Source organism: Ursus americanus, chromosome 3 (genome assembly GCF_024610735.1).
Source record: "Ursus americanus isolate L20-20 chromosome 3, mUrsAme1.1.p, whole genome shotgun sequence".
Lineage (NCBI taxonomy): Eukaryota > Metazoa > Chordata > Mammalia > Carnivora > Ursidae > Ursus > Ursus americanus.
This window is the reverse complement of record NC_142129.1, coordinates 11,699,265-11,724,940: the sequence shown is the minus strand read 5'-3', so window position 1 is coordinate 11,724,940 and position 25,676 is coordinate 11,699,265. Positions and strand designations below refer to the sequence as shown.

The window sequence follows — 25,676 nt, the reverse complement described above, 5'->3', positions numbered from 1 at the left end:
GTGAACCCTTTTTTTTTTTTAAGATTTTATTTTTAAGTAATCTCTATACCTGACATGGGGCTCGAACTCATGACCTTGAGATCAAGAGTTGCCTGCTCTACCAACGAAACCAGCCAGGTGTCCCAGATGCAAATCCTTCTGATCCTAGTCATACTTTCCTTATAGGAGATGAACAGTATGGAAATTCATGTAAACAAAACAACCAGCTCTCACCCCACTCTCCATTCCTACTTCCTACAGAGACACAGCTCATTTGGACTACCACAGCCTTCCTGTTACAACTCCTCCCTCTCCTCTATCTGGTCAGAGAATCATCATTGACATTCCATCACTATACACATCTGCATTCTACTCCAGGCACCCTCATCCTTCTTTCCCTCCCTCCCTTCCTCTCTCCTCTCCCTCTCCCACTCTCTCTCTCTCTCTCTCTCTCACATACACACACATACACACACACACACACACTCAGACACTCCACATATCCTCTGATGCAGCCACCCTGGCTATGCCCCACGACCATCCTTGGGATTAGATTTGTGCCCCATTATCTCCTACTCCCATTGGTTTGTCCAGTGGTAACACTCTGAAGACCTGGAACCCAGCCTTGTGTCCTTCTCTGTGTCTCAAGAATAAAGTATGCCTCCATCCTCTACACTTCCCAGCACCTACATCACCTAGACTTATTACCAGGATTCCCCTTAAAAGAGTGGTCATAGAGGCGCCTGGGTGGATCAGTTGGTTAAGCATCTGCCCTCAGCTCAGGTCATGATCCCAGGATCCTAGGATCGAGCCCCACAGTGGGCTCTTTGTTCAGCGGGGAGCCTGCTTCTCCCTTTCCCTAAGCCTGCTGCTCCTCCTGCTTGTGCTCTCTCTCTCTGTCAAATAAATAAAACCTTAAAAAAAAGAGTGGTCATAGGGGCACCTGGGTGGCTCAGTTAAGTGTCTGCCTTTGGCTCTGGTCATGATCCCAGGGTTCTGGGATCAAACCCCACATGGGGATCCCCGCTCAGTGGGGAGCCTGTTTCTCCCTCTCCCCCTCTCCCCTGCTTATGTTCTCTCTCTCTCAAATAAATAAATAAAATCTTAAAAAAAAAAAAAAAAGAGTGGGTCCTGGATCTCCAGTGTGTGGCGAGGCCAGACAAGATGGTAACCTCCTAATGAGAGCATTCAACTGTTTAGTAAGTACCTACCATGTGTCAGGAACCATGTCAATTGCACGGATTCAACTTATTGAAACTAATCACTTACTTTGAAAAGCTCACAGTGGAAGAAAGTTATGTAAACAGAAAATTACTATATAAACACCTAAAGTCCTGAACAGGAGTAGGAAGGAATGCTGTGGAGACATCCACAGCAGGCACGACCTTGGACGTGGCTTTTGAAGAATCAAGAGTTAACTGGGCCAAGAAGCATACACAAAAATGTCTTACAGGTCTGCAGAAAACAACTTCAAAGAAATGGTACTTTGGCAGCTGAAGCACGACACGCCATCTCATGCCCACAGCAAATCATGCAAAGCCCTGCGATCTAGAGATTAAATAAACCATGGCCTCTGCTCCAGGCATAAAATATATTACCTAAATATTAAGACAAAGTACTCAGAATATGGTGCGCATTGAGGAAAGAAGAGGAAACTGAATACAACTCTGGTCCTAAGTACAAAGATCATTGGGGTGGGGACGAGGGCGCAAGTGCATTCTCATTAAGGCACTGTAGGGGGTGGGTGGTATAAAAACCAAAAAAAAATCAAGGTGGGGCAATAGCCGGTCAGCTGTAAGCAGAAAGGGGAGGAGGAAGCCTGCGCAGGAACTGAGGGATTGGAACAGACAAGTGGGTGGAGCCACTGCGCTCCACCTCCCCCCCTCCTCCCGCTCCCCTACAACCTACTTTCTGCGGAGTCGTCCAGACAAGTGAGGGAGGAATTCCTAACACCGGTGAGAAGGGTAGGAGGGCCATGGGATTGGGGTTAGGGTTCAAGCAGGGGGTCTGGACCCTACCTAGAGTCTGTGGCTTCTTGCTATGCAGAGTTCAGGGAATTCCTAATGGGTTGGTTCTGGGGTGCTGCTGCCCAGGCGTTGCTGCTGTGTTGCTGAGGGAAAAGGCTTCTCCCCACCAGCTTCCTAGCCCTTGTGGTAACTACAGACAGGAAACTTGAAATCTGAGCTTACTGAGTTAAGGCCGGTAGAGGATGGGATAACCTGGCAGACAGGGAAAGATCAGGAGTTATGTGGGCCTCTGTCCATTGCCCTAGGCCTTTGTAAGATTCTCACATAATTGTGTCCCTTTGTTGCATCCATGTGCGCTTTCTCCCCTCAACCGGAGCATGGGCTGAGTGGAGGAAATGGGAAGATGAGGTCAGACAGGGTAGGTGGTGTTCCTCCCCAACTGCTTTCCCCAACAAGGTCTAACTGGGGAGATGGGGGCGGGTAGGGTGGAGGTCCATTGCAGAGCAATTGGAGAGAAAAGGCAGGGCCTGCCTGCCTCATCACCTGGATTCCACAGATGCTGGTGAGCACAGAGGCCCCAGGCAGGGCCAGCCAAGACTGGGTCTTGGATGGTGTAAAAAGATAGAGCTGGAAGGGAGAATGCAGAGAAGGAAGAAGGAAGACAGGGCCATGACACAGTAAGTTGCATGAAGACTCCCAGGCTTATTTCCTGGCTACTCCACACATACTGATATCCTGGGACAGCAGTGTGATCCTAGAGAGAATTACAAAGCTGAAGGGAACCCTGAAGATCATATATTTGGGCCATTTGATTTGAGATTGAAGAACCTAAAACCTAAAGGTGTCTAATATAGTTACTTTGGAATCTGACCTGGACAGGATGCCAACTGCTGGTTTAGACACACCTGTGTGTCTTTTTGCAGGAGCCTGGGGAGGGGCCATGGTGCCAAGCCAGTTGTGGGGGAGACTGGAGAAGCCGCTTCTCTTCCTGTGCTGCACCTCCTTCCTCCTGGGGCTGGCTTTACTGGGCATACAGCCGGACATCGCCCCTGTTGCTTATTTCTTTCTCGCCTTGGGTGGCTTCTTTTTGTTTGTCTGCCTCCTGGCATGTTCTCTGGAATGGGGGTTCCGATCAATGCAGACGGAGAGCCCAGGGGCCTCAGGCAATGCACGGTGAGTTAAGGGGTGGGCAGAAGTCTAGGAATACACGATGGATCCTTTTTCCCTGTGTCCCTCTAGTCTCTCAGACATACAGCTCTGCTTTCCTGTTACTGGATCTATGAGGGGATGGGTGGGGTCAGGGGGGTGGGGTGGGTCTTTTGCCAAAAGAAGATGGTAAAGGGAAAAAGGACTCCTTTTAGGAGGCCACCAGTGACCTTATTTCTTCTCCCTCAGCGACAATGAAGCTTTTGAGGTGCCAACCTACGAAGAGGCTGTGGTGTTGGAATCACAATGCCGCCCCCAGCAGCTAGATCAACCACCCCCCTACAGCAGTGTTGTAATTCCCCCAGGACTTGAAGAAGGACAGCCTAGCCATCCAGAGGGCCCTGATAGAGCCAGACTAGAAAGGCGAGTGGGCTCAGAGGGGTCTATGACCCCACAAAACTCTGGAAGAGTTCCAGTCAGCCTTCGGCTTCGGGGACCCCGGGTCATGTCCACTGCTCCTGATCTGCAGAGCTTGGGGGTCCCCTCCAAGTTGGAGCCTCTTACTCCACCCCCTGCCTATGATGTCAGCTTTGGTCAACCCGATGATGATGTTTTCTTTGAAAACAACTGGACACCTCCCTAAAAGACTTTCCCACGATATATCATCTCTGCACCAGACCTGTTCATGCATTTGACCAACGTTTTCCAGTGCCTGCTGTGTCAGGAACTGTGTTTCTGTGTGGGGAAATGAACACAGAGGGGAGTCAGGCTGTTGTAAGCCTTTTCTAGCTGAGATGTGGCACAGTTTGAGTCTTCAGGTAACATTCAGTGACCTACCCCATATCCGATATTTTCAGAGTTAGATGGAGGAGTGATCCAGAGAATCTGAAGAAGGAAGAAAAGAAACATTTGAGTGACAGCTATGTTGTTTCTGTTCTGAGTGCTTCTCTCTACCAGCTCAATTAGGCTTCCCAGCCATGTGAGATGTTACTACCCTCATTTGAAAAATGAGGATACCAAGGGACAGAGAAGTTTGAGAGTTTGCATGGGGGCACACTGCTAGTAAACAGCATAAAAATGATTTTGACTTTACTCTTCTGATTCCAGATCCTACTGTATTTTCAATTATAAGGTCATCCACAAATCTCTCAATCTCTATCTTGGACAACTACTGGACAGAGGTGGGAGACTTCCTCTAGACAGAATGGCGGAATAGTTACGTCTGCAGGCAGTGAGGCCTGTGTGACCAAGGGTGTGTGCCCAGCCTCCTGGATAAGCAAAACTAATCAAAGCTGCGACAGCCCTGGTCCAAGTAGACAGTTTCTGCCCAGGGCCTGAAGAGCAGTCTCCAGTGCTTCCTACCTGGAAGCAGAGGAGTAAGCTGCCCCAGGAGGAGGGGCTTCCGATTTTGAGATGGGCGGATGAAGGTCAGAAAGGATAAAACAGGAGCTTGGCGGGGGGTGGCAGTATCTAAGGCTCCCTCTTGACTCCCCTATGAAGCGCTGGAGCCACCCGCACGGTGTCTAACCGTTAAGCCTCACCCCTGCGCTCTGACCACAGGGTTTTACCCCAGTCCCCCGGTCCGGCTTCCTCAAATCAAAACAGAACGTAAGGATTTCTGGAATCGTGCTGTGGCTGCGATGAAAGTTTTAGGCACCGGGAGCTGCCCAGCCATCGCTGACCCACCCTCCTCAGGGATGCGCTCCCCACTTGGGCATTCGTCCGTTGTGCGGTATCTGTCTAACGACTTCTAGTGCTCTCCATCTCCTCCTTACCCTCGCCCCAATAGTTCAATAAAGTCGAAAGTCCGGCCAAACTCGTTTCTGTAAAGTGCTTCCAATAGGCGGGTGAGGCAGGGTGGGAGGCGCCGGAGAGCGAGCCGTGATTTCCGCGGGAACCGACGACCAATCGGATTCCCGCGTAGGACGGAGCGGCTCCACGCTTCCCCCCGCCCCTTCCCTTTCCGCCAAGCGCGCTCTCTCACCCCATTGGACGGCACGTCCAGCGCGAGGGCTCTGTACCTGCGCGCGCATCGGCGACGGCAGGGGCAGGGTAGGCTTCTCGAAGGGGTGGAGCTAGGAGGAGCAGCGCGCAGGCGCGTAGTGAGCTGGCGGACGGGGGAGGGATGCAGAGGGCGCGAGGGCTTTCGGTTTGTTTGGATTGTGGGCGGTGCGCGCACAGCCCGGGAAAAGCGGTAAATGGCGGCGCCGAGCGCGGGCTCTCGGCCAGCCTTACAGCGAAAGGCGCTAATGGCCGCTGATAGAGGGCGCAGGTGAGTGAGGGAGGGTCGCATAGGTCCTTCGTGGGGCCCAAGGAGGGGAGTGCGGGTCATGGCCCTGGCGTCCCCAGCCCTCGGAGTCCCTGGAAGCAGCCGTGTCCGCCCTTGCTGCCAAGGGTGGGAGGCTGGGCTGAGCCCCCGAGGGGCGCGCGAGCGGCGGCCTCCTGTCGGCCTTGTTCCTGGTGAGCCGACCGCCTCAGCCTGCTTTGTCCAACCCAAGGGGCTCAGAAGAGGAGGAGCTCTCCAGTGCTGCCAAATCTCGGCTTTTCTTAAAGATTCTCCATCCTTTCTTTCCCCTTATTCTTTTATGAGGAACTTTACTCTGTCCTCTTAAAAACGGACGAGACCTGCAAACCTCGGGATGCTGCCTGATATGCATTTGACTTGGATTGACACTATCATGGCACGTATTGCTTTGGGTATAATGATCAGGTTTTCAAAGCAGTCGACATAAGCTTTGGGGTTTGAGTACTTTGAAAGGACAAGGTGGTTCTGAGACTCGGAGTGTATCCCCGCCTCTGCCCCAGTTACATGATTTCATGGCAAGCATGACCCTGGATAACATTTTAATGCATCGTGGTCCAGACCCAGAAGATCGCTTTAGGACTTTGGAGCCAGAACCTGCAGAAAGACAGAATCAAGACTTAAGAATTCCCTTTGTGTCCTTTCCTCTTTTCCTTCCGCCACTTCCAGCTGTGTCCTGAAGTTCTAGGGGATCATGGTTACTTTGGGAAAAGTCCGTATTTGAGACTTAAACCCTCAAGTGGAATAGGGGAAGGAGCAGGTGTGTAGAGAATGGATAATACTTCAGATTAAACCTAATGAGTTACTGACTGAAAATTTAAGTCTAGAACTTGAAAGAGTCACTAATTGGGAGTCAATTAAGTGAATTGTGTGTATGGATGAGATTGAATAGGGAGAGGCTCTTTGAGGGGGGTTCCTAATGGAATGTCAACATTTAAGGGCGGGTTGAAGATCTTTTGCAGGAACAGGAGCATAGGCGGAGAGAGGAACTGGAGAGAATAATATCAGGGAAAACAAGGGAGGAGAAAGTTTTAAGGAAAAAACACTAGTGGTAAGGTAGTAAGAGAAATTAAGTAAGAGAAGAAGCTTGAGTAAACCTAGCCCACCAATGATATGTATCCTGAGGAAATACCCAGCATCCAGCTGTGATGTCTTGCAGTTGGCATAATAACATTTTTACCAGTTTCATATATGCCATCATTGTTACTGCTTTGGTGTTTTCTAAGGTGATTCTTAAAAAGGGTTTTTTGATTTCTCAAGATGTATTGTAGCAGGTTTCTACTGAAGGTTTGGAGTCACGGGAGTATTTCTGTAGAACAGAAACCTAAAGTTAAAATGGAGTTTCAAACATCACTGTCCCAAATTCCAAATTTAACCCTAGTTGGCTGCTTCCAGCCTTAGGAATGTTTTACAACTTTCTCTGCCTTGGGATCCCACATTCCATCTTCTTGGGTCCCTCAGCAATTTCAGGACTCTGCTTTTCCCTCCTCTATAAATCTTTAACCTAGAGTTAAGCCAAGTACATCCTATAAATGCATGGTATTTAACTGATTCTAAGATGCCCATTCCCCTCCCCAACACACACATTTTAACATCTTTGAAATCAGTATGCATCTTTAAATAGTTTTTAAGTTATGAACTGAAGCTGTTATCTCTTCCCTTTCTCTCTGCCATCAGGCCCTTACTGCTGTCATGTTTTTGGAAACTGACTAAGCAAGCTGGGGAGCTCTGCATTTATATAAACGAGGCACAGAGATGATATATGTTGGAAATGGGATTTTTAAAATTCATAAACAGAAGCCGATCTCTTTCCAAGCCAATAACAAAACCAAAGAATCCTTGAGATAAAGACATCCCTCATAAATTACCGAAACAATTTAGCCTTTATGCTTTAACTCAAGTGATCTCAATTTACGTTGATTGTGTTTGTCATGGGTATTTATCTACTGTGACTTTATGTCATACTTGCTACTTATACAGTTCTTAATTCTTACAGGATTCTGATCATTTCTGTTGTCATTTTATCACAGGAATTTAAGTTTTAAAGACCACAGGTATAATTGGTAGAAGTGGGCTATAGAGTAATGTGTGTGTGTGTCAGCCTGTCTCATTTATTTACTATTAAAGCCAGCCGTTGGTTTGAGCTTTTGCCATTGTATCAAATTATTTTATTCCTCACCCAGGATCATCTTAACTCATTATTTTTATCAGCCTAGATAAATAATGTGAAATGTTTTTGGAATAATCTCTTAATTGAAATTGGTCTGTCAGAGGAGCGTTCCTTCTTTTGTATGTATTATTTTTGTCAAGGTAGGTATTTCCCTCCCCTAGACAGACTCTTCATCTCAGAAGATGGTCTCAGTGGAACATACGCCATAAAAAATTATATATTATTTCTTTATGATTGGTGTGTTACTGCTTAATACTACTTTGATTTTAACCAGATTCAATAGAGTATGCCTAATATTGGCTGTCATAAGTCCCATTCTTTTTGTTCTTCCTACCCACACCTCTTCCACTCTACTCTTCTGTGCCAAATCTTGTACTTGACAGCCTTTCCCTCTGCCTTTTATCTGTAGGGTGTTGGGAGCGTGTGGCATGCATCCTGACCATCAGGAAGCACTGAAAAAGAACCGAGTGGTGCTAGCCAAACAGCTGTTGCTGAGTGAACTGTTAGAGCACCTCCTGGAGAAGGACATCATCACCTTGGAAATGAGGGAGCACATTCAGGTATTGGGAAGCAACAGAGAAATGCCAAATCAGTAAATTGGTCATAGGAGTAGGAACAGAGCATGATGAAGTGAGGCAAGGATGTAGAACCTTTCTAAGGAAATGGAAATGCCCTTCTACCCTTAAACCTTTAACAGAAAAGATATATAATGTAAGAATAATAGAAAAGACTTCCCCCATCCATGTATTTTTCCTATAAAAGGATTCTTGAGATTAGTAGGAAGGTCATCTGGAGAGAGAGAATTATAGCTGAATAAATAAATATGATTTTATGTTATATTCTTTTATCTTAGGCCAAAGTGGGCAGTTTCAGCCAAAATGTGGAACTTCTCAACTTGCTGCCCAAAAGGGGTCCCCAGGCTTTTGATGCCTTTTGTGTGGCCCTGAGGGAGACCAAGCAGGGTCACCTGGAGGACCTGTTGCTCACAACCCTCTCTGGTCTTCAGCATGCACTCCCACCGGTATGGAGCCCTAGATGTGTGGTGTGTTGAGAAGGGTTAGTTTGGTGGGAAAGGAATTTTTGAGACAGGGTGGGGGGGACTAGATTATGGTTTTGTTCAGACTAGACCATCTCCTTAAGGCCTGGCATGGTGGGTCCTGATTTCTTACAGTTGAGCTGTGACTACGACTTGAGTCTCCCCTTCCCGATGTGTGAGTCCTGTCCCCCTCACAAGCAGCCCCGCCTGTCTCCAGGTGAGAATTGATGGGATAACACATCCCACAGATAGACTTTTTTCTTTACTGGTATCTGACTTTGCCCTAGCACGATACCTGTTTTCATACTGGGAACAGTCTCCTTAGTGAATTTGTTAGGGACTAACAGGAGAGTTTAGATGGGATATTGGTTGGGCCTGCTTCCCCTCCATCACAGATGATTTTTTCATGGGGATTAGTCCTTAGAGCAACTGGTATAGGTAGGAAATTCCTACACATGACTGGCCTGGCTCCTTAAAGCTGTTATTTTAGGATGAGAAAAGACTATGTTATGGGCCACTAGCCTGCTGACTGAGTAGCCTAGTGATTAGAACAAGGCTTTTATCAGATATCCCATTCAGTCATTCAGTGGGTTAAGCACCTACTGTGTATGGGCTAAGTGTGGAGGATCCAGTGGTGAGCAAAAGCAGACAGGGTCTCTGGCTTCGTGGATCTTCTAATATAGGGGAGTGAGCAAGACCAGTAATTATTAAAACCCCAGTTCAACAGGATGCCTTAGGTTATAATGAAGTACTGGGACTGACACATAGATTGTACACTAGTTTTTCGGCTCTCTATGCCACAGATACTATGGAACACTCCCTAGACAATGGAGATGGACCTCCCTGCCTTCAGGTGAAGCCTTGCACTCCTGAGTTTTATCAAACACACTACCAGCTGGTAAGTCCTACAGAATGCAAGAGGAAAAGTTAGGGAATGAGACACCTTTCCTGGGTGTCTGAACTTAGTTTGCATATATAGCTCCTTCCTGCTTTGTTAGTCAGAAAGTCAGTACTGATTGGTTATCTTCTGTGGGCATTTCTCTGTATTGACTTGGTGGGGTTAACAAGAATCTGATGGCTTTGTTTTCTTGAAATGTCTCGTTTATTTGGGGAAACAGTTTCTGTCCATGAGAAGCTCTAATTGGCTCCCCCACCCCCAGGCCTATAGGTTGCAGTCTCGGCCTCGTGGCCTGGCACTGGTGCTGAGCAATGTGCACTTCACTGGAGAGAAAGACCTGGAATTTCGCTCCGGAGGGGATGTGGACCACAGTACTCTGGTCACCCTCTTCAAGCTCTTGGGCTACAAAGTCCATGTTCTACTTGACCAGACTGCACAGGTACATCTAATGTGTATAGTAGAGAGCTGGGCAACAGTGGGGCCAGGAACATCTGCTCTCTGCCCGCTGGATAGGTCTTACTCAAGTTACTTTCTTCTCCTTACCTTTTTACTCATTCTGTTCTGGTCTCACCTTGCAGCCTCTCAGAGTTGCTGTGCTCTCCCTGAGTAATACTGGTCCCTGGTTGGGTTGTTATTTCTCTTATATATTCAGACACTTAATTCCCAGTCACTCAGGACGTGAGGAGAATCTGAGATTCACCCAGCCAATCAGGAAAGATATTTATAAGCCAGGACAACACGGACATTTATTTCTTGATTTGATACTGTTGCTTAGAAGTCCAGTTACTGTTCAAAAGATTACTTTGGCAGATGACATTCTTGCAAATGGAGGTTTGCCAGAACTGTCCATGGCAGTTTAATGAGTTAACATGGGGAAATTCCTTACTCTTACCAGCTATGTGACCACAAGACAGATCTTAAGGGAGATTACTTTTAGATTGGATTCCTGCAAATCACAAGCATTTTCATTATCTGTTATTCCCTGTTAACCCCAATTACTGAGCTATACTGCTGACTTAGTTACCTTTAGGTATTTCTGTTCTGAAATTGATAGTAGCTTATTGGTAAATAGATACTAATTCTTCAGGGTTGTTTTTTTTTTCATTTCTATCCCTTTCCTCTTTTTTTTTAGGTTTTAATTTTAATTCCAGTTAGTTAACATACAGTGTTAAAACAGTTTTGTGTATACAATATAGTAATTCAACACTTCCATACATTACTCTGTGCTCATGATGACAAGTGGACTCCTTAAACCCCACCACCTGTTTCACCCATCCCCCCACCCCTAATTCTTCATTTTGATTCCAGAATAATAGCACTTTCTTAAACTTCCCTTTGGAAATGTCAATGGTAAAATCAAAGTTTCTAGGAAGTTCACTTTGATTTGTTGAGGTAGGGAATCTGTTTTGTCTTCAGCATTGTCTGTGGTCTTTATTTCTGTATCTTAGCATTCTTCTGTGAGAATGATTGTGTAAGAGCATGTGACTCTTGGTCTTGGGGTTGTGAGTTCAAGTCCCATGTTGGACGTAGAGCTTACTTTCGAAATTAATTAATTGGAGCACTTTATAATGGTGGGGGGACTATGTTTGCTATACTAAAAATTTTTTTAAATGTGAATCTTAAATTTACAGGATATCAGTTAGATGAGGGAGTCTTGACATCAGCAAAAATGGAAGTATTTCCCCTTATATTCTGAAGGACCAAGCAGGAGTAGACAGTGTCTTCTACAGCAGTTATGAGAAGGAAACAATCACCCTGGGTAGATCTCGTCAGAAGGATAAATGGAGGGTGTGAGACTTGAGCTGGCCTGGGAAGAAGCCACTAAAGCACAGAGGAGTGGTGAGGGGGTCCTAGGCAGGGAGAATAGCCTATAGATAGGAAATGTGTGTGTGTGATGTTAGGGACCTAATGGGTAAACCAAATGCTAGGGAAAAGGAGTGCTAAAAATAAGATCGGAGATAAAGGGACCAGAATGCCAGGGCCTTGAACTTACTTGTTTTAGAAAACCATTAGTAATTTTTTTTAACAGAAAGGTGATACATTTAAAGTGATGATTCAAGGCACCATTGAAAAGAATGAAGTAGAGACCAGTGGCAGGGAATTCAGTTTGGAGTTGATAGAATGCCAATGCAAGATGTTGGGAGCCTGGACAGAATAGTGGACCAAGAGGGAAAGAATACGTGTGAAAACAGCATAATGGCATGATTGTACTATCAACACTCGGTGGTTAAAAGACTGCATATGGAAAAAGATAGAAAAGTAAGGAATTGAGGGTCTCAGAGAAGTCAGGACCAAAAATGTAAATTTGGGCATTACCTATGTAGGAGAAATACTTTAAGTGGTGAGAGTATGAGATCTTTGAGAAGGGGAGTAGAGTAACAAGAGCAAAAGGCATAGGACTGACCCTTGGGATAGAACCCTCCCTGTGTAGCCTTGTCCTCAGCTCTGGAGAGTCAGAAATGTGAGTTTACAACAGTGGCCTATCAAATTCTCAGATGAAGTTAAAACCAAGTAGTTACAATGGATATGATAATTTGGTTCTTTGGGTGTCTGCACAGAGTACTTTCTTCCTGGTAGGACTTCTCAAGAGACTCAACTCTTTTATCATATGATTATTTGGTGAGCAAAGAGAACCAAAAAAATTAAGGTCCTTTTTCCCCCCATTATACCATTTTGACTTTAGAAATAATTGCATTTAGAAATTCAAAGTAGTGTAGTCTTAGATAACCCTCTTCACTCAGCAGTGCTGGACAGTACACGTATTCTCACTGCTTATGTAGATTTTCCATTTTTCTGTTTGTCATCAAAGTCTTCTGTCACTGTGCCTCCCTCCCGAGGTTACTAGTTCCAGAATTACAATTTATTACATATTAGGAAATGAGATGGGGCGCCTGGGTGGCTGTTGTTAAGTGTCTGCCTTTGGCTCAGGGCATGATCCTAGATCCCTGGGATCGAGCCCTACATCAGGCTCCTCTGCTGGGGGCCTGCTTCTTCCTCTCCCACTCCCCCTGCTTGTGTTCCCTCTCTCACTGGCTGTCTTTCTCTCCGTCAAATAAATAAATAAAATCTTTAAAAAAAAAGGAAATGAGATACATTTTAAAGTGGCAAATTTCCTTTTACCATGTGGTATTGATTTTTAACTTGCATCTGGGTCACAGACTGCGTTGGAAATGTAAGGATGCGCTATGGGTCATCCCTGGAAAATGCAGCTAGCCATAACATTTTGCATATCATCTCAGAGGGTTTATACTTTACTCCCTTGTGTCCTCCAGCCTCCAGCTAAAAATACAGGCAAGAATTAAGGACCTTGCTATTTTTAGAAGTACTGTAATTTTATCAGAAATAAATCTAGATGGGGCGCCTGGGTGGCTCAGTCGTTGAGCGTCTGCCTTCGGCTCAGGGCATGATCCCGGTGTTCAGGGATCGAGCCCCACATCAGGCTTCTCCGCTGGGAGCCTGCTTCTTCCTCTCCCACTCCCCCTGCTTGTGTTCCCTCTCTCGCTGGCTGTCTCTCTGTCAAATAAATAAAATCTTAAAAAAAGAAAAGAAAGAAAGAAAGAAATCTAGAGATCCTATTTTAAGCTGTGCTACTTTTAGAAAAATTTCCCCCAAATGAATAACCCCCAGTTATCAGTTTAGTACTGTTAAATTTGATTACCAAGTGTGTGTGTTCTTACTTGGTCTTTGTTGTCCTCTATTTACTGACCTAAAAGTCTCACTTAAGTTCAAAATGCTTGTGAGTAGGTGCCAAACTTACGTTTTTATCGCCTTCTTCCAGCAAAATTAACATCAGCTACTCTTAAAATTCTCTTCAAGGGGCACCTGGGTAGCTCAGTCGGTTAGGCATCTGCCTTCAGCTCACATCATGATCCCAGGGTCCTGGGATTGAGCCCCACATCGGGCTTTCCCCCTCATCGGGGGATCTGCTTCTCCCTCTCCCCCTGCTCCTCCTCCCCCCCGCCCCCCCCACTCTTGCTCTCTCTCAAATAAATAAAATCTTAAAAAAAAAAAAATTCTATTATGGTCAACTCCAGAAGAACATTCATACTTCTGTATTCCCTTGAGATTATATATTCTTGAAGTAAATGAGTTTTGGATATCTTTTTACTATCTTAAGATTTCCAGTATTATGATTGGCTTCTCTTTGCCCGAAAATGTTCATACTTTTCAATAAAGCCAATTTCATTTCCAGTTTAGTTATAGACTTTCAAGTCTTCTATATAATTATCTCAGTTATCTGCAAACTGAAGTATTCCAAACAAGTAGACCAGTAGTTCTCAAACTTTAGTGTGTCAGAATCACCATGTCAGGGCTTATTAAAACATAGTTTCCTGGGACCCAAAACTTTGCATTAGGTTTCCAGAACCGCTGCAATTTTTGTACAGGTGTGCTTTTTATTGGGAGCTGTCCCTGGTAACTTTAAGTAAAGCTCTGCTGTAACTGTCTTGCCTAGTTTGCTATCACTATACTCATTATAGTTCACTAAAATTCATAGTAAAATGAACTTGTTTTCTGTCTTCTGGTCTCAAATAGGAGAGACCACTCAGACTTCTTGAGTTGCAGAGGGAAACAGGTTTAACAGTTTGTATCAGATTATTTACTATTTTGCGTAACTTGCCATTGAATTGGCCAAATGCTTAAGGTAGAGTGACAGTGGTGTATGGCAACCTGGTGCACCAGAGGCAAGATTCTTAAGTTGGACGCCAAGATTGACCCGTAGTAGGTTTCTTTGAAAAAATAACATTGCTACTCCTTGTTAGATACGCACATTATAATAATGGCAGAACTTTGCAATACATCAATGTTCCAGACATCATTATAAATCCTTTCTACATAGTATTTCATTTAATCTTTATGAAATTGGAAAAAATTTACTCTTAATTATCTTCTTACAAAATGAATATTAGAGCTTTGAGGGGCCAAATAACTGGTTCCAATTTGTGAACCCAAGGGTCAAACATTGGGTTCCTCCAATCCTGTAGCCCATGTATGTAGCCATGGCCCTGTGGGGAATTCTTCAGACAGTGTGCTCTTCTGTGAATGGAGCATTTTATGCACATATCACGTCTCTGGGAACTTAAAATCTCAGACCGAAAACAGCATGAAAGTACTATTATTCTCTGTTATGATTCCATTAGCCCTTTGTCAGAATGGTTTATTTCCTTATGACTGTATAGATATTTTGCTCATTCATAGTTCACCCGGTGGTCCCCCTTGTGCCATTTATGTATAAGGGCATTTGCTCTGACAAAAGGATTGGGTTGATGACTGGGGAGTGGATAAAGTTAACTAGCTCATAATTAGCTTTATTAGTAACTTGGTTTAGTCCAGAAGTTCTTAATATATCTCAGTGAGTCTGGATTTTGTGAAATTGTATTCAGAATTCTGTGTGTGAAGTCATGCATTTTTCTGATAAGTGCGTAGCTTTTTTTAGCCTCTCCTAGGGTCTCTGACTTCTCTTATCATTGACCACAGTAATACACGGAAAACATTTTCTCTTGCGTAGAGTTTCAAACACCAAAGAAAGATTATGTTGGTGCAGAGAGCAGTGAACAAGACTAAAAGGTGTTTTTCCTCCAGGAAATGCAAGAGAAACTTCAGAATTTTGCCCAGTTACCTGCCCACCGTGTCACTGACTCCTGCATTGTGGCGCTTCTGTCTCATGGCGTGGAGGGAGGCATCTATGGTGTGGATGGCAAACTGCTTCAGGTGTGTGTCATCTTGGGGCTGACAGCTCTTCACACCAGGCGACTTCCCCTCCTGCCTGCCCATCTCTCCGGTAATGGCTGCTGTAGTACACATAGGACTCAGGAAGGCCTGCGGTCTACTTAACCTCCCTTCTCTTTTCTTTCTTTCTGGCAGCTTCAAGAGGTTTTTCGGCTCTTTGACAACGCCAGCTGCCCAAACCTACAAAACAAGCCGAAAATGTTCTTCATCCAGGCCTGCCGTGGAGGTGAGTGCCCTGGCAGATCAGCACCTGGGTGGTGGCTCCTGGGCAGCCTCCCACCAGCTCTCACTTTGCTGTTTGCTCCTCTCAGGTGCTATTGGATCCCTTGGGCACCTCCTTCTGTTCACTGCTGCCACCGCCTCTCTTGCTCTGTAAGTGTCTCCCAATGCATGGGGTGTGCTGGGACTTGGGCAGCCCATGGCTCTCAGGTTGGTCAGCTCTCTGTGCACCACCGTGTCCTCTTCTCAGGACACTATCAGTGCCTTCGCCTTCCTCCTGGAGAACTCTCACTTCTTCTGTGCAGTTCACTCTGGTCTGCTTGTTTCTGTTATTCATTGCAGTTAAGGAGCTTCTGTCCGTCTCCTCTCTCTCTGTCTCTCTCTCTCTCTCCCTTCGCACCCTTCCTCTTTTCCTTTCTTGATCCCTCTTCCCCTCTTCTCTTTTCATCTGCACTCCATGGTTCCTCTTCTCTGCTTCATCCATGTACCGTGCAGGCCAGCAATGCAGAAGCCCCACATCGGGCTTTGGCTCTTACTCGTCCTTGAGCTGCTTCCATCCCTCTTCTTGCATGCAGTCTCTTACCCTCCAAGAGCCAGGATGCCAAGACTAGGCTCCGAAGAATGACATGCGGGCATACTTCTTCTCCTAGAGGGAAACCGTCATAATTAAAAGCTCTAACCACTGACTAGTTATATCAAGTTAGAGAGGTTACTTGATGTCCCTCCACCTTAATTTTCTCCATGTAAAATGTAGGTAGTGATCAGACCTACTTCATAAGATTGTTGTGATAATTAAATGGAATAATACATACGAAGGTCTTGTTTAGCACAGTACCTGGCTCATAGTCAATCCACAGAAAAGGCCAGCCATGACTGTTAAAGCATGGTTAGTGCCCTCAAGGGACTTATAGTTTGGTTTAAAGGTCACTTTGTCCTAACATTCAAATATTTTTTTTTTCTCTTGTGTGTTCAATGAATGTAAATGGTTAACATTGTTGATATCTTCCTAATATCACCAAAGAATATAATTTATTAAGGTCCTGCAACGTGACTAGGATACTGTCACAAAAGCAAGAGAAAATGTGTGGTCTCTCAAACTGCTACTATCTAAAACAAGGAAAAAAGAAAAAAATGTGTGTCTCAAAAGAGCCTACCAGTTACTAGAAAGATAAAGCAAGTGTACATGAAGTAGCTTGAGAATAATTTAGAGGCCTCAAGCAAGGGGGAAATTAGTGAGATACAAGCCATGCATATGAAGGAGTAAGAGAGAATAGATTGTTTTAAGTTGGCTTAATTTGAAGACATTTAGTAAGTGTCTTAATGTGTTAAGGCTTAATTTGGACCCAGAAGGATAAAATCTACATAGGTATGGAGTAGTAAATAGGGCCTTCCAGAGGAAATGGATACAAGATGATAAACACACCAAGACTAAAAGGACAGCCCCTTCCCTCCCCCAAAATGTGTGGGGCCAGAAGTCTGCCCAGATCTAAGTTAAGGACAGGGCATCTGTAGGTGTGTGGTGAGTTAAGGCTGGCTGCAGGCAGTACATCCACCCAGCTGATGATAAACCTTTTAAACTGAGATTTTGGACCTCAGCAGATAATAGTGTGGGACTGTTGGTAGCTCAAGAATAATGTGATGGGTTCTTTTCCAGGACGATTACCATGCTGGGGAGCTGCAGTGAGGAAAGGGTATGTGATGGCAGGAACTTACTGTTTATTCACCAGCTGGATGCCCAGGCCCTGGGCACTGCCTGATATATGGTAGCACTTAATAAATATTGAACGAAGGGGTGAAAATTAATCTCCTCAAAGACTGTAGCAGTCATACAGAAAACAGATGGGATTTTGTGTTATTGGAAGAAGCAATAACACTTATTGATGAATAGATCTGAGACATGAAGGCAAGAAAGAAGTTTCCTTTTCCTTGAGGGACACATTTAGCTTAGCCTGTTTCCTTTCGGAGGTATTACTGGCAAAATAAAGTGAAAGACATTTATGGTCATTTTCTCTTCCTATATTCAGAGATATATATACAATATCCGATCTGGATAGGGAGGACTACTCTTTTCTGGGATAATCTGAATCTTCTCTCTAAAATTAAATCCTTCAAGAGATGACCTTTGAAGATTTCAGCTCACCTGTCTTCTGTTGTACTTAGTTAATACAATTGGTGTCTGTAAAATTACTCTCCCTTCTCCAGTTGCCTGGCTTCCTAAACTGGAGTGTGAGCTTCATAAGAGCAGGAGTCTTTACAGCCCTAGGGCGTAATGCAAAGTGGTGCCTGGCACATGGCAGTTGCTCGGTAACTTTTTTGGGATCAGTGAATTTCGGTCATTTCCCTGTAGTTCTTCAAGCTTCGCTTGCCTTTTGGGTTCTCTTGAGTGTTGCATGAAATGGGAATACTGTAAAAGACTTTGCTCTCTTATCTTTGGTGTGTTGAGCTGTGTGTCCTCCCTGTCTCTTTTTCCTACTGACCATATCCCCACGCACCTCCAAAATAAAACTGCAGCATCCAAATAGGAATATGTCTGGGCATAGATAAGGCCTGGGTCAGGAGGTTGGACACGTAGTCAGGGTGTGTTGAAAACTGCTGAAATATAGAAGAAATGAGTCAAATTATCCCAATTTTTAAGTTTTTCCTTTTACAGATTTCTCTTAAATCTTGGATGCCTGCCACAATTTGGCTTGTGAAATTTATAGGTAACTTAAAAATACCAAAAGACTTAGAAACTGATCATGGTTAGGGTTTTTTTTTTTTTAATTTTTTTATTGATACATAGATTTGAGGTCATTTTTATATAGCATGCATGTAGTAATCATATTACCAGTTTATTAACTTGGTTTTCTTATTTATATATAAAACTGAATTGTCAGTATTTAATAGTGTATTGTCATAAAAAGGACTGTGACTTCCAGGTATATTGCTAATTGAACAAATGAATTACAGACATAGGATTTTTAGTTCTGTTTACAAGGAGTATGTGATTGCCACTTTCCATCTTGTGCAGAGTGGATGAAGCTTGGACTTTGCGTCTGTGCACATGCTTGAGCCTGGTGCTGGGTGCTCCCCTGGGTAACGGCTGGGTGCTGGGCAGGAATGGGAGTAACGATTTTTTTTTTTTTTTTTTAATTCATCAGCCAGAGATTGGAGGCAGCAGCTGGAAATGGCTCTTCCCAGTCAAGGTGGCAGGGAACACTGGCTTGCCTGTGGCAGGCGCAAGAGCCACGGGAGGGAATAACGTCATTGTCCATTCTGTCTGCCTTTGCTACAGATGAAACGGACCGTGGGGTGGACCAGCAGGATGGCAAGAACAGCACAGGATCCTCTGAGTGCGAGGAGAGTGACGCCAGCAAAGAGGAGTTGCTGAAGACCCGACTGCCCACGCGTTCAGACATGATCTGTGGCTATGCCTGCCTCAGAGGTATTCAGAGCTCCCAGAGGGAAGTCCAATGCTGCGCTCTCGGAGATGTGCACTTTTCCCCCCTGGGCTCTCTGACAGGGGAGGGTACAGGTGCCGTGGTAGTAGAGTTTGGGACACCCCCCATGTCAGCTGTGCCATGACCTTCACACTGTGGGTGACACCGTCCTTGTTGCAGGGACTGCCGCCATGCGGAACACCAAACGGGGTTCCTGGTACATTGAGGCCCTCACCCAGGTGTTCTCCGAGAGGGCGTGTGACATGCACGTGGCCGACATGCTCGTGAAGGTCAGTCACCTCCGTCAGGCTCGGTCTGCTCGGGTTCCGGCCTCCTCTTCCCTCACCCCGTCTGTCATCGTCTCTGGCCTGCCTCTCATGCCCAGATGCTCATGGGGACCATGGGTTTCTGCCTTTGCAGGTGAACGCGCTCATCAAGGAGCGTGAGGGCTACGCCCCCGGCACGGAGTTCCACCGCTGTAAGGAGATGTCCGAGTACTGCAGCACCCTGTGCCGCCACCTCTACCTGTTCCCGGGCCACCCTCCCACGTGACGCCGTCCCCACGGCCCTGCCGCGCACAGGCCTGATGAGGCCTGTCCTCTTCCGATACACGGTTTCTGTTCCCCCTCAGGGATTGGGAATCTCCCGGGCTTGTGGAGCACACCTGTCCTCTCCGCCTGGGCGTGCGGGACCACAGGCCAGCCCCTCCTGTGGCAGCTCCCTCCCTGTAGAGCTGGCTCTGTACCGACCAGTTGCCAGGAGTGTTCGACTGCAGTGGAGGAGCCTAGCCGATGATGTTATGAACACGGTGTCCTTAACGGGGAGAGGGCGTGTGGGTTTCCCCGCTGCTTATGTTCACTTCCTGCCCCTAGGGCTTTGGTAGACAGCACTTTGGTAATTGCTTTTATTACATTAGCTAAGACCTTTCAGAGACCATCTCCTGTCTTTTTTTAATTTCATATTCCAACCCCATTTATCCCAGACTGAGAGTTTGGAAAGTGTCTTGATTCGACGTAGATGTTTTCATTTTGCCTCAAACGGGCAAACAGGACTGGCGGCACAGTGCTGCCATGTGTGTGGTCGTGAGCTGTGTGGTCATGACCAGTGCACTTCCTGCAGGACCGCAAGGCCACCCAGTGGAAGGCCGGGGTTTTCTGCTCCACAGTTGGCTGCTTTGGGCTCGAGGAATCCAGCCTCTCGGCAGAGGTTACAGCTTGGATGCCTTGTACGTGGAACTTGTTGATCTTTGCCCAGGGAAGTTCCAAAGTTTTCTTAATCAGTTATTCTCTTTCTGAGCTTGGTCACTGAAATGAACCTCAGCAGAGAGTGTTAGCAGAGGCAGATAAGAGTGGTATGCTTCCTCATACTCTGTAACCTGTCACCTTATCTTTTGCTTCCTCTGAAATGTCCTTTTCTATAAAAAGCATCCTAGTTGTTATCTCCCTACTTCCTATTTCTCCCATTTCACCTTCAGCTCATCCTGTTGACTGCTGTCACCAAATCTGTCTAAAATACTACTTAATTGGATCATTTGGCTGCTCACGGATGTAATGTAGTCGCTTGTTCCTGCTTTCTGTTTCAGTATTAAATCCCCTTTTGATTTTATATGGCCTGTTTTCCCTTCTCCTAGGTCTCTGTCTTAGAGAGGCTGTCGCTGTATATGCTGTGTCCCCTAGCAGCCTTTTTTATCTGTCCGTATATGGTGCTTTTCCTGTTCTTCAGGGACTTCTCTTATTCTTCCATTCTTGCCCTCTCCAGGCTAGTCTCTATATGACAGATTTTGGTTTTGGGTTTTTAAATATAAATCTGATCATGTCACTCCCTTGCTAAGATTTCTATTAAATCTGAAGTAATGTCCAGACTCCTAACCTTGGCCTGTAGGGCTCCTGCCTTCCCCCTTGTCCCTCATTAAAGGCTGATTTGCCTCTCAGTGACTTCCCTGGTGCCGTCCTCAGTTTCTCAAACATTCTGAGCCCTTTCCTGCTCTGCGCCATCACAGACACTCCTTTGGGGTCTACTGAGCTCCATTCTCCACAAGTCTTGGCTTAAATGCCACCTTCTTGTGGAGGCATTCCTAGGCCATTCTGTCTCTAAATAAATCTTCTGTGTTTCTTTATTTCTACATCCTGTTTAATTCCTTCATTGCACTTAGCACTGTTTATAATCATGTACTTGCTTGCTTCATTGTTCATTTTTGTTTCGCCTACTAAGGTTGTAAGTCCCTGAGGATAAAAATCTTGTCTCTTTGTCTCTTTTGTTCACCAGTATATACCCAGTGCCTGGCATATGGTAGGTCTTCAGTAAGTGTTTTTGGGCGAAGGAAAGAATCCTTGCTAGGATCCTACTTCTGGACAAAATTTCCCTTGAACAATGTACACAGTTTAGTATTTATACTCTGGGTTTTTTCGTGTATGGTGTTTTATCCACCGATACTGCTAGCTTGTGAAGACAGCTGTCATGTGTCAATGTCTTCCGCATCTCCCATGGTTCCTGGCACAGTGCTCAGTCTGTAGTCGTTCAGGTGCTCCGTAAATACTTGTTCTATGAGCCGGGGGGTTTGGAGACTTGTTGCTGAGTCCTGCCCTTGGGTCAGTATCATGGAAGTATTTAGGTGATAGAACCTTTCCACTTCCCACTGCCAGGATTTTATATTGCCTTCAGGTGCCAAATAAATGCTCATATTTATTGCTGATGTGTGCCTGATATCTCTTTTTCCACAGATAATCTTCTGAAACTCACATATTCTCATTTGCTTGGCCCCTTACAGCATTCCTCACCACCTCCCAAGGCATACACAGAGGTAAACACCCTTCTTCCTTTGCTCCCATGATCTTTGTTACATTTACAGGTGGGGGCCCATCTCAGCTGTCATGGCCATAGGCAGCTGCCCAAAATATAGCTGGCACTGGGATTTCTCAGGGTCAGAGGAGACCTAAGAGTCATTAGCAAGCAGTATTGGTTCTGGATTATGTAGATTATGGGATGGAGGCTGGAGAAAGAGATTGGGCTGGAATTGGAGGATGGTGAGGATTACAGAATCTTTGTGGTCCCAAGTTGGATTTAAGGTTTTCTGGAGTAGACATGGACTGTAAGAGAACTCAGGGCAGCATGAAAGCGATCTAAGCAGTGGGCTTTGTATGTTGGGAAATTCTTGGGGTGCAGTGTATCCAAAGTGTGTGCCTGGAGAGGCAAGTGTGCAAGTGCATGTGGACCGTGGAGGCTTAGCAAGAGATGGGAAATTCTCTAGGAACATCTTGGTAGGAAGCATCGGTGGGACCTGGGAGAAAGTGGTTGGGAGATACGGAGGAGGAGGAAAATTAAAAGATTTAGTTGAGCTGAAGCATATCAGCAAGTGGAGGGAGGAGAATTGGCTGAAGAACATAAGGAAGGCACAGAAGGCCTGCTGACGCTGCTTGGCTGCACCGCAGGAGAAAGTAGGGGCTGTCCTCTGGGGAGGAAGGGATGAAAGTCTCAAAGAGGTTAAGAAATTACTGGAGCTGTGGGAGTAAGCAAAGTGCCCATTTCCAGCATAGGCAAGCTTTCTGGAGGTGTGGTATGTTTGGGCATTACGGAGCGAGGCGCTGGTTTCAGACCGGGATTGTGTGTCCTTCCCACCCCGCCCTTGAATGAGAGTATCAGGTTGAATTTCATAGCTCTCTTCCCTTCCCCCCTGCTACCTCTGCCAGGGATTCTCTGCTAAAATTATCCCCCTCTCTGAGCTGGGGGCTGCCCTTCTCTGCTGCTTTCCTCCATCCTGCTTCCTGTAAGGGGGAAGAGGAAACGGGGGCCGGGAGAGCAGAGCCTCCATTCGATGGAGGGGGGGCAGGGCAGGCGTTGTCTGGTCAGAGGAGGAACGCAGTAATAATGGCCACAGCCGAGGGAGCACCTATACCTTCACAGTCTGCCCTCCCTGTGGGCTGACGAGCTAGTCATTTTTCCCAGTCGTTTTTTTCAGAAGAGGGAAATGAGTCTTCAAAGGACTTCCAAAGGACTTCCAAAACACAGAAAAGGAAGAAATGTAGCTTTAAGGCCATGAACTCTAAAATTAAATAGGTTTTGAATGCTGGCTCAGCCTTTTGAGATACTGGAGACCTTGGCTAAGGTACCTAACCTCATGGAACCTCAGTTTCCCTTTGCTAAGAAGGAGGAAAATTGTTTCTCCCTTAAAAGGTCCCCATGAGGATTAAATATGCATGGTAAATGACAAGGTATTAGGTGTTAAGGCCTTGCACTTGAGGATGATTAACTCTGGCACGATGAGCTTCACGATAACAGGCATTCCACTCAGTGCTTGCTCTGGGGGCAAACACTGTAAGTTTTTTGCATGCATTCTTTTATAACCATAACCCACTAAGTTACTGCCTTTCTGTAGAAAGTAAGGTCAGGATGTGAACAAAATGTTAGCTGAGTGTACGTTCCTTGCTAACAGTATTGGTTCTGGGACTTCCTAGCATGATTTTTTTTTCCTCACTTTTTTGGGAAAAAGTTTTTCCCACTGAACTGGGAGAATGAGCCTGAGACCAGAGACTATTCCATCTTTGTGCCGGTTAGGTAGAGAATAGGCAAAAAGTGTATCATGTTTGAAAACTGGAAGGGAGAGAGACCTGTCCAGGGCTATCAGGAAGGCCTTCTGTAGGTCTTGGAAGGGACCGAGGATTTGTCAAGAATTGGGGGGGCAGGGTCCAATGAGGAGTAGAGGAGAAATGACTATCAGTGAGTACATCTAGGGAAAAAGTGTGGGGTGAGGGAGTCATAGTTGCCTAGGTGAAACTAGGAAGTAGGTGGTCGTGGGTTTGGTGCTAGGCTGGATGTGCAGAGGGAAAGTGATGGCCGGAAGTCCTTAAAAGAGAGTGTAATGGTGTGTCATCCAGTGGGCTGGGGGGCCAGATTTGAAGAGGTCTGAAAACAAGGGTGTAACCCAGAAAGTTCATGCTTAAATTGATGGGATGCCAAGGGGCTGGCTTGTTCACACCCTCCTATACTCCAACACACACTTTCCCCTGCACATGTGTCCCATATGGTCATTTTTGACAACCTTCCTTCAAATAGCAATTCCAGAAGCCTATAGGTTTTACTTTTTAGTATCATGGACCTCAAGAAAATCTATTCAAAACCTCAGAAGAATGCATACCTTACACAGTATGTATACCTTACAGAATGCATGCATGCTTACAGATTCGTTTCCAGATGTTGGAGCTTTTCACAGAATCCTCAGAAACCCATCTTCCAAATAAGACCCTAAGCACAGTACCTATGGGTTGTTGGGTGAGGGGCGGTCATAGTTTACATTTTATTTTCTTGTTCTCTTGAAGGATGATAGCCCATGAGCTTTTAACTATTTCTGATGTCAAACTCAAGATAATTACAAATCCTTGCTCTCTAGCATTAGCAGCTGTACATTTCCTTGACCTTCCCAATTTCAGAATCTGGTTTTTAGAATTGCAGCTAGCATTTCTACTTGACTTGGTGGAATGAGGATTTTCCTAGTCCCACTGATTTCTGCCTTCAAATCTTGGAATCTCTAACCAGGTCCTCATTTTCTAAGGAATAGTAAAGAAATAGTCATTGTGTTCTTGGGATGATTGAGTGCCTGTAGAAACTGGCTACCTTCAGGAGAGCCATACTCCACAAAAGGTGAGAGTCTTTCTGTTTCCGAAGCCCCCCAAAGAATCTACTTTCACTTTGGCACGGTACTCTCCTTATTGAGAAAGTATTCCTTTCATCTATACCTAATCCTTAGATCTCTTGTGTTCTGCCTGCAAAGAAGGTGAATGTCACAGCCTTTGGTCCCTCAAACTGTCACATGTTTTTAATCGTTGCTGGTGGATTATAAGCCTTCAAGCTGTAGGATTTATGTTAGAAAACATGCTTTTATTTTTTTAAAAAATATTTGTCTAAGCAATCTCTATACCCAACATGGGGTCTGAGCTTACAAGCCCGAGATCAGGAGTCACATGCTCCATTAGGTGAGCCGGCCTGGTGCCCCACACAGCCTGCTTTTAATGGCATCCATCTCACCTGCTTTGGACAATTTCGATTAGCTGAGATCAAGATTTAATTGTAGACCAGATGATTGGTGTCCCTCTTCTGCCGTCCCTGACCTTGGAATATCCTGGGGCAGACCCTACCTGGTGACAAATTCTAATCTACACATTGGCTCGTGTTTGTAACTTTTCTCCTAAGGTGAAGAGTTCACAGGGCATGGTCCTAGGAAAGTCAGTTAAAAAAAAAAAAAAAAAAAGTGACTCCAGATAGAGTAGTTTGGCCTTGGTCAAAAATTATTTATTGATCTGAAAAGGGAAATAGCAGAGTACTTCCCCGTCATCTTTGATGTTTGTGGGGCTCATGATGAGATAAACTTACTCCCTTCCCCCCCACCCCCAGCCTCCCCCATGCCCCTGGCTCACTTCCCCTTCTCCCCTGTTATCTAACCTGCCCTGACAGACCTAGGCAGGTGCTCCACAGTCTTAACTAGAGGCTCAGTCCCTCCCCGAGAGTCCAGGCTTCTGGTGTGATTGACATATCTGTCTGGGAAGTGGGAGAAAGGCCAGAACCCAAGGCTGTTACCCCTGCTTCCCACACCCAGTGGGTAATAAGGGTGGGGTCAAGGGGATGACACCAAAGCATTATTAGCAGCCTCTGGCAGATAGAAATAGCAAAGCTGGAGGAGAAAACTGAAAATCGGATAGGTTGGGAGAGCTGGTCCAACAGATGAAGACTCAATCTTGGGAAGATATCGAGCTGGGAGCAACCCAACAGGAAAAGAATGCAGAGAGGCACCAGTTACTCTCTCCGGTGAGTTCCCACCCAGTG

The 25,676-nt window shown here is 45.6% G+C and overlaps 3 protein-coding genes across 6 annotated transcripts in view; all 3 read left to right on the top strand.

Moving 5' to 3' along the window:
* The first annotated feature begins 1,881 nt into the window (after positions 1-1,881).
* On the top strand, positions 1,882-3,935 carry TMEM139 (transmembrane protein 139). 2 transcript variants are annotated; one of them, XM_045792441.2, is made up of 3 exons: positions 1,882-1,934; positions 2,870-3,119; positions 3,342-3,935. In XM_045792441.2, the coding sequence occupies exons 2-3, from the start codon at positions 2,887-2,889 to the stop codon at positions 3,733-3,735; spliced, it is 627 nt and encodes a 208-aa protein (XP_045648397.1). In that variant the 5' UTR covers positions 1,882-1,934; positions 2,870-2,886; the 3' UTR covers positions 3,736-3,935. The 2 variants fall into 2 exon arrangements, with proteins under 2 accessions (XP_045648397.1, XP_045648396.1); XM_045792440.2 differs by lacking the exon at positions 1,882-1,934 and having other exon boundaries at positions 2,812-3,119.
* Positions 1,911-21,555, top strand: CASP2 (caspase 2). 3 transcript variants are annotated; one of them, XM_087860760.1, is made up of 11 exons: positions 1,911-1,934; positions 7,974-8,124; positions 8,418-8,585; positions 8,736-8,817; positions 9,404-9,498; positions 9,761-9,937; positions 15,079-15,207; positions 15,361-15,451; positions 18,719-18,868; positions 19,044-19,153; positions 19,284-21,555. In XM_087860760.1, exons 2-11 carry the CDS (start codon positions 7,993-7,995, stop codon positions 19,413-19,415), a joined length of 1,266 nt encoding a protein of 421 aa, XP_087716886.1. In that variant the 5' UTR covers positions 1,911-1,934; positions 7,974-7,992; the 3' UTR covers positions 19,416-21,555. The 3 variants fall into 3 exon arrangements, with proteins under 3 accessions (XP_087716886.1, XP_045648394.2, XP_045648393.2); XM_045792437.2 differs by lacking the exon at positions 1,911-1,934 and adding an exon at positions 5,194-5,364; XM_045792438.2 differs by lacking the exons at positions 1,911-1,934; positions 18,719-18,868; positions 19,044-19,153; positions 19,284-21,555 and adding exons at positions 5,193-5,364; positions 15,537-15,601.
* Positions 21,556-22,681: 1,126 nt separating this feature from the next.
* The window catches only part of CLCN1 (chloride voltage-gated channel 1), a 51,092-nt gene continuing 48,097 nt past the window's right edge, over positions 22,682-25,676 (top strand). Inside the window, exon 1 of the mRNA XM_087860754.1 lies at positions 22,682-25,658. Within this exon, the coding sequence (XP_087716880.1) occupies positions 25,575-25,658 (84 nt within the window). The 5' untranslated portion in view covers positions 22,682-25,574. The remainder of the gene's footprint in view (positions 25,659-25,676) is intronic.